The sequence below is a fragment of the Labrus mixtus genome, chromosome 1 (assembly GCF_963584025.1).
Source record: "Labrus mixtus chromosome 1, fLabMix1.1, whole genome shotgun sequence".
NCBI lineage: Eukaryota > Metazoa > Chordata > Actinopteri > Labriformes > Labridae > Labrus > Labrus mixtus.
The window spans coordinates 149,011-163,622 of NC_083612.1; the positions used below are offsets into that span (position 1 = coordinate 149,011).

The 14,612-nt window shown below is 45.7% G+C and overlaps 1 protein-coding gene across 1 annotated transcript; it reads left to right on the forward strand.

Moving 5' to 3' along the window:
- The first annotated feature begins 3,482 nt into the window (after positions 1 to 3,482).
- LOC132953848 (putative gonadotropin-releasing hormone II receptor) lies at positions 3,483 to 9,107 on the forward strand. Its single transcript, XM_061036791.1, has 3 exons — positions 3,483 to 4,519; positions 5,965 to 6,169; positions 8,641 to 9,107. Exons 1-3 carry the CDS (start codon positions 3,968 to 3,970, stop codon positions 9,105 to 9,107), a joined length of 1,224 nt encoding a protein of 407 aa, XP_060892774.1. The 5' UTR covers positions 3,483 to 3,967.
- The last annotated feature ends 5,505 nt before the right edge of the window (positions 9,108 to 14,612 follow it).

Consider the following 14,612-nt stretch of genomic DNA (forward strand, 5'->3'; position numbering starts at 1 on the left):
GTTTTATACGTGCACACCTCGTCTCTGACCTCACTCTCTGAACTCTGATGATGTTTTATATGTGCACACCTCGTCTCTGACCTCACTCTCTGGACTCTGATGATGTTTTATACGTGCACACCTCGTCTCTGACCTCACTCTCTGGACTCTGATGATGTTTTATACGTGCACACCTCGTCTCTGACCTCACTCTCTGAACTCTGATGATGTTTTATACGTACACACCTCGTCTCTGACCTCACTCTCTGGACTCTGATGATTTTTTATACATGCACACCTCGTCTCTGACCTCACTCTCTGGACTCTGATGATGTTTTATACGTGCACACCCCGTCTCTGACCTCACTCTCTGAACTCTGATGATGTTTTATACGTGCACACCTCGTCTCTGACCTCACTCTCTGGACTCTGATGATGTTTTATACGTGCACTCTCTGACCTCACTCTCTGGACTCTGATGATGTTTTATACGTGCACACCTCGTCTCTGACCTCACTCTCTGGACTCTGATGATGTTTTATATGTGCACACCTCGTCTCTGACCTCACTCTCTGGACTCTGATGATGTTTTATACGTGCACTCTCTGACCTCACTCTCTGGACTCTGATGATGTTTTATACGTGCACACCTCATCTCTGACCTCACTCTCTGGACTCTGATGATGTTTTATACGTGCACACCTCATCTCTGACCTCACTCTCTGAACTCTGATGATGTTTTATACGTGCACACCTCGTCTCTGACCTCACTCTCTGGACTCTGATGATGTTTGAGGTTCACTCATCACTGTTTGTTGTCTGCACATGTCAGATGATCTTCTTTGTTAGACACTAACGTATTCTACAAGTCTGTCTCAGTCAGGTCACATTTATTTATAAAGCACTTTTTATATCAGCAGCAGCAGACCACCGTGCTGTACGATGCATTAAAGAAAGAATAAAGAGGAGTTTAAAAATGTTTCTAAGAAGAAAGAAAGAACGATAAAGAATCAATTTTATCAATCAATTTTTATTTGTATAGCGTCAACTCATAACAAGTGTTATCTCGAGACACTTTACAAGAAGCAGGTAAAATACCTTACGCTTTGTCTGTTAACATTACAAAAGAGCAGGTAAAAAGACCTTAGTCATTCTTATGTTACAAAAAGCAGGTAAAAGACCTTACTCATTGTTATGTTACAAAAAGCAGGTAAAAGACCTTACTTATTGCTATGTTACAAAGATCCGGCCTATCCATCATGAGCACTTTAGCAAAGCAGCAAAAGTTACAGTGGTAAGAAAAAACTGTCTTATTAAAAGGCAGAAATCTTCGGCCGGATCCCCGGCTCATGACGAAACAGTCTTCACAGGCCTAGACTGCACCGGGCTTGGAAAGGGATAGGGGGAGAGATGGGATAAGATGCAGGAAGAGGGATAGAGAGCAAGGGGGTGGGGGGAGGTAGACCGTCCATCAGCAATCCGGTGGAGAGGGGAGGGGGTGTGTGTGGGGGGGGGGGGGTTGTTCTGGCAGGCCGGCAACCCACGATCCGGTGGGGAGGGGGTAGTGGTGGGGTGGGGGTTGTTCTGGCAAGAAGGACACAAGGTTTTGTTCTGGGGAGGTGAAGCTCTAAGTTTAGTCTGGAGACTCTCTATCTTCATAGTCGTAGGCTATTCCTCATTCACCCCTCTCTCATAGACTTCATTTTCTGGAGCTGTCATTGGCTAATCACCTGTCTGGACAGCTGCCTCATCTAACCAATAGCATGGTGTCTCTCCCTGTTTGTTAGCCTATCATCGTTCCTTTTTAAATAGGACTCTTTCCCTTTAATCCCTTCATGCTGACATTTCCTTCGCCCTCCTCCACCTCCCCTTCACCGCCCGTCTTTACAAATTCATCTCAATCATAAAAAGTTCAACTTTATTTCCTGCTTTGAGCATCATGACTCTTAATAATGAGAACCACAGTGCTCAGAGTAAGTCATGTGCATGTTAGATTGTCTTGAGGGTAGAATCAAAAAGAGCAGGAAGCAGGTGATTCAGCTCAGAGCAGATGGAAGCAGCAGCTGGATTTAGAGCATTTCCCCAGAAGACTGCTTCCATTATTTTCATGTTGGAGCACTAATGGAGGACAGACGTAGGACTGGAGGAGGTAGAAGTGAACCTCCTGTTCACGTATCACTTCATATCATTTCATTTATTATTTCATTAGATTTCTCAAGCAACAACAAAATACGGTTTAAAGACGGACCAGAGATAGAAACTGAGGATTACTTCAATGCATGTCTGGTGTGGTCTGGTCCTGATTGTCTGGTCTGGTCTGGTCTGGTCCTGTTTGTCTGGTCTGGTCTGGTCCTGTTTGTCTGGTCTGGTCCTGGTTGTCTGGTCTGGTCTGGTCTGGTTTGGTCTGGTCTAGTCTGGTCTGGTCCTGTTTGTCTGGTCTGGTCCTGGTTGTCTGGTCTGGTCTGGTCTGGTCTGGTCTTGTCTGGTCTTGTCTGGTCTGGTCTGGTCTGGTCTGGTCTGGTCCTGTTTGTCTGGTCTGGTCCTGTTGGTCTGGTCTGGTCTGGTCTGGTCTGGTCCTGTTGGTCTGGTCCTGGGGGTCTGGTCTGGTCTGGTATTGTCTGGTCTGGTCTGGTCTGGTCTGGTCTTGTCTGGTCTGGTCTGGTCCTGTTTGTCTGGTCTGGTCTGGTCCTGTTTGTCTGGTCTGGTCCTGGTTGTCTGGTCTGGTCTGGTCTGGTCTTGTCTGGTCTAGTCTGGTCTGGTCCTATTTGTCTGGTCTGGTCCTGGTTGTCTGGTCTGGTCTGGTCTGGTCTGGTCTGGTCTAGTCTTGTCTGGTCTTGTCTGGTCTTGTCTGGTCCTGGTGGTCTGGTCCTGGTGGTCTGGTATTGTCTGGTCATGTTGGTCTGGTCTGGTCTGGTCTGGTCCTGTTTGTCTGGTCTGGTCTGGTCTGGTCTGGTCTGGTCTGGTCCTGGTTGTCTGGTCTGGTCCTGTTTGTCTGGTCTGGTCTGGTCTGGTCCTGTTTGTCTGGTCTGGTCTGGTCTGGTCCTGCTTGTTTCTAAAATTATACAATAAAAGATCAAAACTGACAACAGAGAAAATGTCACCGTGTCATCCATGAAGTAAATACTTTGAAGATTTTCATTAAATATTCTTTTCCAGATGATGATTAAGATGATTAATGAAAGCAGATGAAGTGGTCTTCATGAAACTGAGTCAGTGGGGTTGTGGGGGTCTTATTAAATTCATTCTGACAGGCTGCGCTGACCTGACGCTGCTGGAGACGCTCATAGCTCCGCCCACACACACTTTATAGACTCACACATGCAGGAGGACGGCACAGACTCTTGAGAGCCCTCAGAGGGGGGATGGAGCCGCAGATGGGACCGCCATGAAGACTTACAGTGAGTGTGTTTACATCTTATATTTAACACACACACATTCAGAGGGTTCATATGTGATGTTTCATGTTTTCTTTGATTCATTTTATTTCTTCTTTAATCTTTTTTAGTTTTCACTTCCTGTGACGTCGTCTTCTTTTAATCTTCTTTGTCTTTTTTTAAACGTATTTTAATCTTTTATTTTCATCTTCAGTTGTGTTGCTCCGACTCTGTCGTCCTTTATCAGACGTGCTGTTTGAATCCTTTATTTGCATTTATTCTGTTCTTAATGATCTCTGATTGGTCGGTGTGTCTTTACTTCCTGTCGTTTCTTTGTCAAAGCTCTTTGTAAACATGTCTGCTTTATTAATAAAGTTATTATTCCTTTTTTGTTATCTAGAGAATATCTGACAGTAGAAACCTCATCACTGCTTTGTCTGTCGTTGCAGGTTTTTTTTGGTGATGCTGCATATTCAACAGTGTGGAGACCCCCCCTCTGACCCCCCCGGGCCATACTTCTCTTCACATCAGCGAGCCTCAGAGAGACAAGCTCACAGGCTCCTCCCTCTCCGTCTTGTGTTTTATGTTTGAGTGGAGATTCAGCGGCTCACACAATGAACGCCTCCTCCAGCTGTGATCCTCCGCCCATCAGCATGTATCAGCACAGCGCCAGATGTGACCTGAATGCCGGCTGTGACGTTCTGCCTCCTCGCTGTAACTGGACCTCAGTGGACACGGGGCTGCAGCTGCCCACCTTCTCTACAGCGGCCAAAGTCAGAGTCATCATCACCTTCGTCCTCTGTGGCGTCTCCACCATCTGTAACCTCGCCGTGCTGTGGGCAGCCAACGGCCGCCACAGCAAATCACACATCCGGGTGCTGATGCTCAACCTGACGGCGGCCGACCTGCTGGTCACCTTCATCGTGATGCCGGTGGACGCCGTGTGGAACATCACGGTGCAGTGGCTGGCCGGCGACCTGGCCTGCAGGTTTCTGATGTTCCTCAAGCTGCACGCCATGTACTCCTGCGCCTTTGTCACCGTGGTCATCAGCCTGGACCGACAGTCTGCTATTCTCAACCCGTTGGCCATCAGCACGGCCCACAAGAGGAACAGGGTCATGCTGATGGTGGCGTGGACGATGAGCGCCGTGTTCTCAATCCCACAGGTAGGCTCAGGGGGGCTCAGGGGGGGCTCTGGGGGGGGCAATGCAGGTGTGTTAGGGTTAAACAGAGAGAGCAGGAGTGAGTCAGAGATCAACGAGGGGTTAAACAGAGAGACTCCATACGCTGTAAGAAGTGTACTTTAGGAAACACATGATTCATGCATACAGCTCCTGTAAATATTCTGCTTCATTTCCCTTCATGTGATGACATGCTGCATGTTTTATTCCAGCCTCAGAGCACGATTAACTCGTATGCAGATCACAAATTATAGAGAGAGTTCAAATTCAGCCACTGGAAAAAAAATCTCCTCAGTGTTAATCTCGTCATGACGAAAATATTCGTTGACGAAGGTCTTTTTAAATTAGTCAACTATGACGATGACGAGATGAAACTCTGCTATTTGACGCTTTAATAAATAATATTACTTCATCATCTAATTGACGAAAATGTGACGAAACGATTACAAGTGACGATTATCAAGTACCCCCTCAGCTGTTCTAAAATCATTGTAAACCAGAGCAGACTTCATCAAAGGTGTGCGTGTGTGGTGAGCGCAACAAAGTGCAGCCTGAAGCCTCTCGCATGCAGGTCTGTGAAGCCCCGCCCCCTGGAGCCTCTCGCCTGTAGGTCCGTGAAGCCCCGCCCCCTGGAGCTTCTGATAATCAAAATAAAAACTTGCGTCTGATTTTATTGACTAAAATATCTTCTATTTTCATCAACCAAAATGATGTGCAATTTTAGTCAGTGACTAATTGACTAAATTAAATAAAAAACAAATGATTAATATCTGACTCAATATAAAGGACATTTTCATCAGGAGACTAAATTAGAAAATGGTGTGAAGATTAACACTGAATCTCCTACATGGTTCATCGACTGAGGCCTTATATATCTGTGGATTGATAAAAAAGTTCTACAAGCTCCAGCAGCTTTGATGCAGAAAAACCTGCTGCAGGATTCAGGGGATACACAGAGTCAGTTTGAGGGAATCCCTGAACCTGACAGAACAACAACAATAATAAGAAAGACACTGTGAGTCAGCTGCTGAACACTGTACCACTTCAGGACCGAGCATGCGTCATCATCGTTCAGCGTACGCCGACAATGTGTCCTCACAGCACGGCGACACAATTAGCTTGATTCTGTTGTTTCTTATCTGAGTGTCCTGACAGGCCAAGAGCGATGAGGAGCGCAGTTTCTATTTTCCTTTCTGTTGCTCATGTAGAGCTCGTTAGCTCATTAGCTTGTTGTACAACATGTAGATAGTGGTGCATTAATAAAATCCACATCTGTGTTGAAATGTTATGTCACGGCCCGATCAGCTGCTCCCGATCAGTTGGATGGATTTCTGCCATGTTTGATATTTTGGTCGTATGAATAAGAACTATGAATGAGCGATACGTCCAGAAACATGATTTCTGATATTCTTGAACTTTTGATTCCACAGATGTTTATTTTCCATAATGTGACCATCACATATCCAGCAAACTTTACTCAGTGCACCACTAGAGGGAGCTTTGTCATGCACTGGCAGGAAACAGCTTACAACATGTTCACCTTCTGCTGCCTCTTCCTGCTGCCGCTGGTGATAATGATCGTCTGTTACAGCCGGATCTTCATCCAGATCTCAAGACTGCTGACCAAAAAGAACCGTAAGTTCACAGTACAGTCTGCTTTCTCACAATATCATATTTAACTTATTAAAGAAAAATGTGAGATATAAGAAGCAAAGCAGAAATACCTCAAATATGCCATGGTGTTTACTGTGACCACTGGGGGGCGCTGCATTAACATGCATTGATTTACACTGAACAAGAGAAGAAGAGTACAGAGTTTGTTATCTTTATGTTGTCTCGGTCCGGTTGTCTCAATCCGGTTGTCTCTGTCAGGTTGTCTCGATCAGGTTGTCTCGGTCCGGTTGTCTCGATCAGGTTGTCTCGATCAGGTTGTCTCGGTCCGGTTGTCTCGATCAGGTTCTCTCGGTCAGGTTGTCTCGATCAGGTTCTCTCGGTCCGGTTCTCTCGGTCAGGTTCTCTCGGTCAGGTTGTCTCGATCAGGTTCTCTCGGTCCGGTTCTCTCGGTCAGGTTGTCTCGGTCAGGTTGTCTCGATCAGGTTCTATCGGTCCGGTTCTCTCGGTCAGGTTGTCTCGGTCAGGTTGTCTAAGTCAGGTTGTCTCTGTCAGGTTGTCTCGGTCCGGTTGTCTCAATCCGGTTGTCTCTGTCAGGTTGTCTTGGTCCGGTTGTCTCAATCCGGTTGTCTCGGTCAGGTTGTCTCGGCCCAGTTGTCTCGATCCGGTTGTCTCTGTCAGGTTGCCTCGGTCCTGTTGTCTCAGTCCGGTTGTCTCGGTCAGGTTGTCTCGGTCCGGTTGTCTCGGTCAGGTTGTCTCAATCCGGTTGTCTCGGTCAGGTTGTCTCTGTCAGGTTGTCTCAGTCAGGTTGTCTCGATCAGGTTGTCTCGGTCCGGTTGTCTCGATCAGGTTGTCTCGATCAGGTTGTCTCGGTCCGGTTGTCTCGATCAGGTTCTCTCGGTCAGGTTGTCTCGATCAGGTTCTCTCGGTCCGGTTCTCTCGGTCAGGTTCTCTCGGTCAGGTTGTCTCGATCAGGTTCTCTCGGTCCGGTTCTCTCGGTCAGGTTGTCTCGGTCAGGTTGTCTCGATCAGGTTCTATCGGTCCGGTTCTCTCGGTCAGGTTGTCTCGGTCAGGTTGTCTAAGTCAGGTTGTCTCTGTCAGGTTGTCTCGGTCCGGTTGTCTCAATCCGGTTGTCTCTGTCAGGTTGTCTCGGCCCAGTTGTCTCGATCCGGTTGTCTCTGTCAGGTTGCCTCGGTCCTGTTGTCTCAGTCCGGTTGTCTCGGTCAGGTTGTCTCAATCCGGTTGTCTCGGTCAGGTTGTCTCAGTCAGGTTGTCTCGGTCAGGTTGTCTCTGTCAGGTTGTCTCAGTCAGGTTGTCTCGGTCAGGTTGTCTCGGTCAGGTTGTCTCTGTCAGGTTGTCTCAGTCAGGTTGCCTCGGTCCAGTTGTCTAGGTCAGGTTGTCTCGATCAGGTTGTCTCGATCAGGTTGCCTGGGTCCGGTTCTCTCGGTCAGGTTGTCTCGATCAGGTTGTCACGGTCAGGTTGTCTCGATTCGGTTGTCTCGGTCAGGTTGTCTCGGTCAGGTTGTCTCGGTCCGGTTGTCTCGGTCTGGTTGTCTCGGTCAAGTTGTCTCGATCAGGTTGTCTCGGTCCGCTTGTCTCGGTCAGGTTCTCTCGATCAGGTTGTCTCAGTCCGGTTGTCTCGGTCAGGTTCTCTCGGCCAGGTTGTCTCGGTAAGGTTGTCTCGGTCAAGTTGTCTCGATCAGGTTGTCTCGGTCCGCTTGTCTCGGTCAGGTTCTCTCGATCAGGTTGTCTCAGTCCGGTTGTCTCGGTCAGGTTCTATCGGTCCGGTTGTCTCTGTCCGGTTGTCTCGATCAGGTTGTCTCGGTCAGGTTCTCTCGGCCAGGTTGTCTCGGTCAGGTTGTCTCGGTCAGGTTGTCTCGTTCAGGTTGTCTCAATCCGGTTGTCTCGGTCAGGTTGTCTCTGTTAGGTTGTCTCGGTCCGGTTGTCTCAATCCGGTTGTCTCGGTCAGGTTGTCTCTGTCCGGTTGTCTCGATCAGGTTGTCTCTGTCAGGTTGTCTTGGTCCGGTTGTCTCAATCCGGTTGTCTCGGTCAGGTTGTCTCGGCCCAGTTGTCTCGATCCGGTTGTCTCTGTCAGGTTGCCTCGGTCCTGTTGTCTCAGTCCGGTTGTCTCGGTCAGGTTGTCTCAATCCGGTTATCTCGGTCAGGTTGTCTCAATCCGGTTGTCTCGGTCCAGTTGTCTAGGTCAGGTTGTCTCGATCAGGTTGTCTCGGTCAGGTTGTCTAAGTCAGGTTGTCTAAGTCAGGTTGTCTAGGTCAGGTTGTCTAGGTCAGGTTGTCTCGATCAGGTTGTCTCGGTCAGGTTGTCTCGGTCCGGTTCTCTCGGTGAGGTTGTCTCGATCAGGTTGTCACGGTCAGGTTGTCTCGATTCGGTTGTCTCGGTCAAGTTGTCTAGGTCTGGTTGTCCCGGTCTGTCTCTGTTACACCCTGTCATAGAATCATGTTAGGGTCTGTTAAGCTCTTCTGTCTGTCCTGCAGGATCACCCGATGAGACACATCTGCGCTGCTCGAAGAACAACATCCCCAAAGCCCGGATGAGAACTCTGAAAATGAGCATGGTCATCGTGATCTGCTTCATCGTCTGCTGGACTCCGTACTACCTGCTGGGGTTCTGGTACTGGTTCTTCCCTGACAACCTGGAGGGAAAAGTCTCCCACTCCCTCACCCACATCCTCTTCATCTTCGGTCTTTTCAACACCTGCCTGGACCCCGTCGTTTACGGACTCTTCGCCATCCGCTTCCCTAAGCGTCTGAGGAGCGGCCGCAGTAGAGCTGCAGTGATGTCAGAGCTGCAGACAGACACTGTGACCATGGAGGCTCTGAAGTCCACTGCGTCAGGGTCTGCTAAAAGAGGCACGACCACCGGGGACAAAGAGAGAAGCAGTGCACAGGCTACATCATTAAAAGGAAACACTGGACTGTTCAGCACTGAGAGCACCATGTGATGACATGAAGTTCAACCAGGAAGCTAAAGGGATCACTTTGCTGTTCCAGGTCGATATTAAGTGTGTTACTCTCAGGAGCTGAGAAACTGTCTGACAGGAAGCTGTTGATGGCTGATTGATTGATTCTCCCTGTGAGAGGGTCATTAAACATCCAGCCAACAATCAGCGGACATCATGAGAAGACACTGAGACTTTAAAGTCTGAAGGACAAGGTCAGGTCAAGGTCAGGTCAAGGTCAGGTCAAGGTCAGGTCATGGGCGACTGCGTCTGCGTCTGCCTGTTTAGAACTGTTTGGTGGTGTGACGGCCTCCTTCACCTTAATAATTCAACCAAAGCTCAAGTCATGGAGACCGAACACAAACTGACAGAGCTTTATTTAACTCCAAAGATTCAAGAAGTCATAATAAAACAAAGAAAAGAAAACAGAGCTGGACATAAAGGATAAAAGATGTCTGGCCACGTAACGGGCCGTCGCTCTCAGCACCTCCCCCTTAAACGATCCTTCTGGTAGATGCAAAGTTAGGACAGGAAGTGAAGCACAGAAACAGGAAGTGGTGAGGGATCCCAAACTGACGTCGAACAGCTCAAAGGAACGGTAACAAAACATCAGTATTTGTTTGACAAATCAGTGCGTTGTATTAGTTTAGTGGGCGGTCTCTCAAACAGCCTGAGCGATGTGTTTCCTGTGACTAACTGTAACATCTGACTGAGCTGATCTTTGATCTCTCGCAGGGAGGGTAGGAGGCTTGATGCAGACGAGCAGCAGGTGTGAAGGCTTGATTGGTAACAAGGTGTGGACACACACACACACACACACACACACACACACACACACACACACACACACACAGGGAGACCTGCATCCTCACAGTTTGAAATGAAAAGGTCACAACAACACTGGTGTTCAGTACGTCAGGAACTCTGGGGGGTCAGTGGGTCGGACTGCAGACACATGTGAGCCGCTCCTCTGATTCAGAAAGGTCCTGCAGGACTGTTGTCTCCACGACCCACTCACGACTCTAGCTATGTTTACATGGACAAAAGTAAGATGAAACACATACGTCAAACTCACAGAAAGAGCAGGAGAATGAAATGTGTGCCGCACGGCGAGGGGGAGAGCGGAGGTACAACATCTTTATTAACAGAAACACAGAGGTCATAAAGCTGGAGTATAGATCATGTCCAAAGGGAGATGAAGAACCAGGGTTCACACTAGATCCTGAAGAGGATCAGAACCAGGAGGACACTCAGAACCGGGACACTTTTAACACAGTCTGAATATGGCGTACACTAACAGCCATGAAGAGCCCCCCTGCTGGGTCAGCACTCTGCCTGCTTTCTTACTAAACGGGCGTCTCATGTCGCTCGTGTAATACACTTCCTGTTGACTTCATGAAACCCACTTTATTCAGTGTTGTTAACTTAATCCCTCTGATCCTGCATCTTCAGAACACACATTAAAGTCCCCTGAAGAGACGTGCTTCAGTGTTTGTGCAGCTTCAGGACGTCCATCTTTCTTCAGTTTTATCTCCACTGAACACACAGTTAAAGAAGAAAAGGAAGCTGTGCTGCCTTTAAGGGAAAGTACTTTAAAGCTTATGTAACACCTGAATGAACACTGTGAACATGTGTTGTGTAACAGGCAGTCTGAGACCTCCATTAACAAAATGCTTCAGGACTACACGAGGAGAAGAAGACATCAACAACAGCTCCAGAGGGTCATCAATCCCCCTACAGGCGGACGGGGTTTAGGACATGATCTTATTTAAGTCTCATCTTTGTCTCCTACACACAAAAAGGAGCACTCAGCCACTCTCCCGTACATCATGTCATGATGAATGCAGAGATAACAGGAAGTCATTCAGGCCTCATCGTACGTCCAGCACTGATTGTCCAGTTGTTACAGTTACAATCACCAGTGAAAGGTGTCAGTGAACACACCTACAGTGACCTCTGACCTTTATAAACATGTGGATACATCAGGAACCTGCAGAGGAAACCTACAGACGTTCACTTTTATATCAGCGCCATTTTTCTTACAGTCAAAGACAGAAATATAACCACTGAGGACAGGTGCACTGAGGACAGGTGCTCTGAGGGCAGGTGAGGACAGGTGCTCTGAGGGCAGGTGAGGACAGCACTGAATACTTTAGGAGTCCTGCTGACTGTCATGATGAATACATTACTGTCTGCTTTGTTCTTTATTCCACTGTGAGACATGATTGTGGAATTTTATATCCAGCATCTTTTCTAGCTCCATCTACTGTAATGTCATGAAATTAAACACCATGATCATGATTAGTTGTGGTACAGTTTAATTTAAAGGTGACATATCCTCCTCCTCTTCTTCTTCAGTTTAAATAAGTCTCTGAGCTCCTCAAAACATGTGTGTGAAGTTTCTTGTTCTAAATCCACTCTGATCCTGAAAGAGAGAAAGTAGAAATTATTTTAGGGCTGTCGCGCCCTCATGTGGCCTGAGAGGGTATTACACAGCTGTGGAGCTTCAGAATGAAACGCCTGATTCCCCAACAAGTGTTCCTCTCCCCTCCCCTCCCCTCCTCTCCTCTCCTCCTCTCCTCTCCTCTCCTCTCCTCTCTCCTCCTCCTCCTCCTCTCCTCTCCTCTCCTCTCCTCTCCTCTCCCCTCCCCTCCTCTCCTCCTCCTCTCCTCTCTTGGTTTTGATCGGCGTTTTGAAGACGGGTTCCAGCTCGGTTCACTTCATGTCAGAGACAGCTGGAAGGCAAGGTGAGAGATACCACAGGAAGAGCAAAACAGATGGGATGAAGATGCAATGGAGGCCGAGGGAGAAGAAGAACGTGTGACTTACAGTTCATCTGAGGATCAAAATCAGAGAGAGAGATCACTCCATGCACGCTCTGAAAACACTCAGGCCGCCAACACTCGCATGTGGTGGCGCCCCCACACACACACATCACACCCCCGCTGGGCTATAGGATCTGAGACCCTCAGTGGTCTCTACATGACAGAGGAGGTTCACTTCTGTTAGGGGGACCAGATCAGACAGATATCTGACGTCGTCCCATCAGCAGGATAGAAGAAGATTTTATTAATTAAGAGGAAATTCAATTTTACAATCTGTAGTTGAACATGCTACACACACACACACACACACGCAGGAAGAGAGATGTCAGAGTGAGGGGGCGGCCCACAGGGGGCGCTGCTGAGCTGGTGGGGATTCAGTGTCACGCTCAAGAGCACCTCCTATTCCTGATGAGTCCCTGCAGACTGAGCTGCAGTATTTGTGATGGTAACCGTGGGTTACATGTTTGATATGTGTTCATGTCTTTGTGTTTTTATGATGTGTATTCCTGTGTAGACCTCAGTCCCCTCGGGGACAATAAACATCTTCCATCCAATCACCCGTTCTCCATCTGAGATCTCCAGCTCTTGAACCCTCTTATGATCAGACGCTCTCTCTTGTTTGTGTTTAAAGCAGAAGCTGGTTCACCATAAATCTGCTTTACTGATCGACATGAGCAGAGAGGTGAAGAGAGGGAGTGACCTCCAGGAACAGGAAGCTGATGAAAAGGTCTCAGCAGCTGTCTCCAACATGCAGCTTCACATGATGTTTACGTGTTCCTCGTCAGTATGTCACATGTGAGGGTCGAGGTACAAACTGAGACTCAGAAATTATGTCAGAAAGATTTGTAGTGAATAGTAAACTGTCCTGATTTTGTTGTATTGTTTACATACTGTGTGTCCTGATTAACTCTATTTTTATGTTTTTAATGTTTATTTATGTAATTTTCAATTGGGTACATTTGATTTGTGATAGTAAATATTTTTACTTTATTATTTTTACTGTATTTTATTTGAACTTTGTTTAATCTCTTAAGGTTTTGAGATAAGCCCTCACCTGCACGTGTGTTTTATTTTTTATTTGTTTTGTTTTTCTGTTTGACTCTTCTTTCAAAAAATGTGCAAATAAACTAAACTAAAACTAAACTAAACTAAACTAAACTAAAACTGAACTAAACTAAAACTAAACTAAACGAAAACTAAAACTAAAATTAAACTAAAACCAAACTAAACTAAAACTAAAACTAAAACTAAACTAAACTAAACTGAACTAAACTAAAACTAAACTAAAACTAAACTAAACTAAACTAAACTAAACTAAAACTAAAACTAAAACTAAACTAAACTAAACTAAACTAAAACTAAAACTAAACTAAACTAGACTAAGCTAAACTAAAACTAAACTAAACTAAAATTAAACTAAACTAAACTAAACTAAACTAAACTAAACTACAACTAAAATAAACTAAAACTAAACTAAACTAAACTAAACTAAAACTAAACTAAACTACAACTAAACTAAACTAAAACTAAACTAAACTAAAACTAAACTAAAACTAAACTAAACTAAACTAAACTAAAACTGAACTAAACTAAAACTAAACTAAACGAAAACTAAAACTAAAATTAAACTAAAACCAAACTAAACTAAAACTAAAACTAAAACTAAACTAAACTAAACTAAACTAAACTAAAACTAAACTAAACTAAACTAAACTAAAACTAAAAATAAAACTAAACTAAACTAAACTAAACTAAACTAAAACTAAAACTAAACTAAACTAGACTAAGCTAAACTAAAACTAAACTAAACTAAAACTAAACTAAACTAAACTAAACTAAACTAAACTAAAACTAAACTAAAACTGAACTAAAACTGAACTAAACTAAAACTGAACTAAACTAAACTAAACTAAACTAAACTAAACTAAACTAAACTAAACTAAACTAAACTAAACTAAACTAAACTAAACTAAAACTAAACTAAACTAAAACTGAACTAAACTAAACTAAACTAAACTAAAACTGAACTAAAACTAATTACTCTCAGTGTGTTCACTTCTCTCTGTGTGTTCACTTCTCTCAGTGTGTTCACTTCTCTGTGTGTTCACTGCTCTCTGTGTTCACTTCTCTCTGTGTGTGTTCACTTCTCTCTGTGTTCACTTCTCTCTCTTTGTTCACTTCTCTCTCTGTGTTCACTTCTCTCTCTGTGTGTTCACTTCTCTCTGTGTGTTCACTTCTCTCTGTGTGTTCACTTCTCTCTCTGTGTGTTCACTTCTCTCGCTTTGTTCACTTCTCTCTCTGTGTGTTCACTTCTCTCTCTATGTGTTCACTTCTCTCTGTGTGTTCACTTCTCTCTCTGTGTTCACTTCTCTCTGTGTGTTCACTTCTCTCTGTGTGTTCACTTCTCTCTGTGTGTTCACTTCTCTCTCTGTGTGTTCACTTCTCTCTGTGTGTTCACTTCTCTCTCTGTGTTCACTTCTCTCTCTGTGTGTTCACTTCTCTCTGTGTGTTCACTTCTCTCTCTGTGTGTTTACTTCTCTCTCTGTGTGTTCACTTCTCTCTGTGTGTTCACTTCTCTCTCTGTGTTCACTGCTCTCTATGTGTTCACTTCTCTCTGTGTGTTCACTTCTCTCTCTTTGTTCACTTCTCTCTCTGTGTTCACCTCTCTCTGTGTGTTCACTTC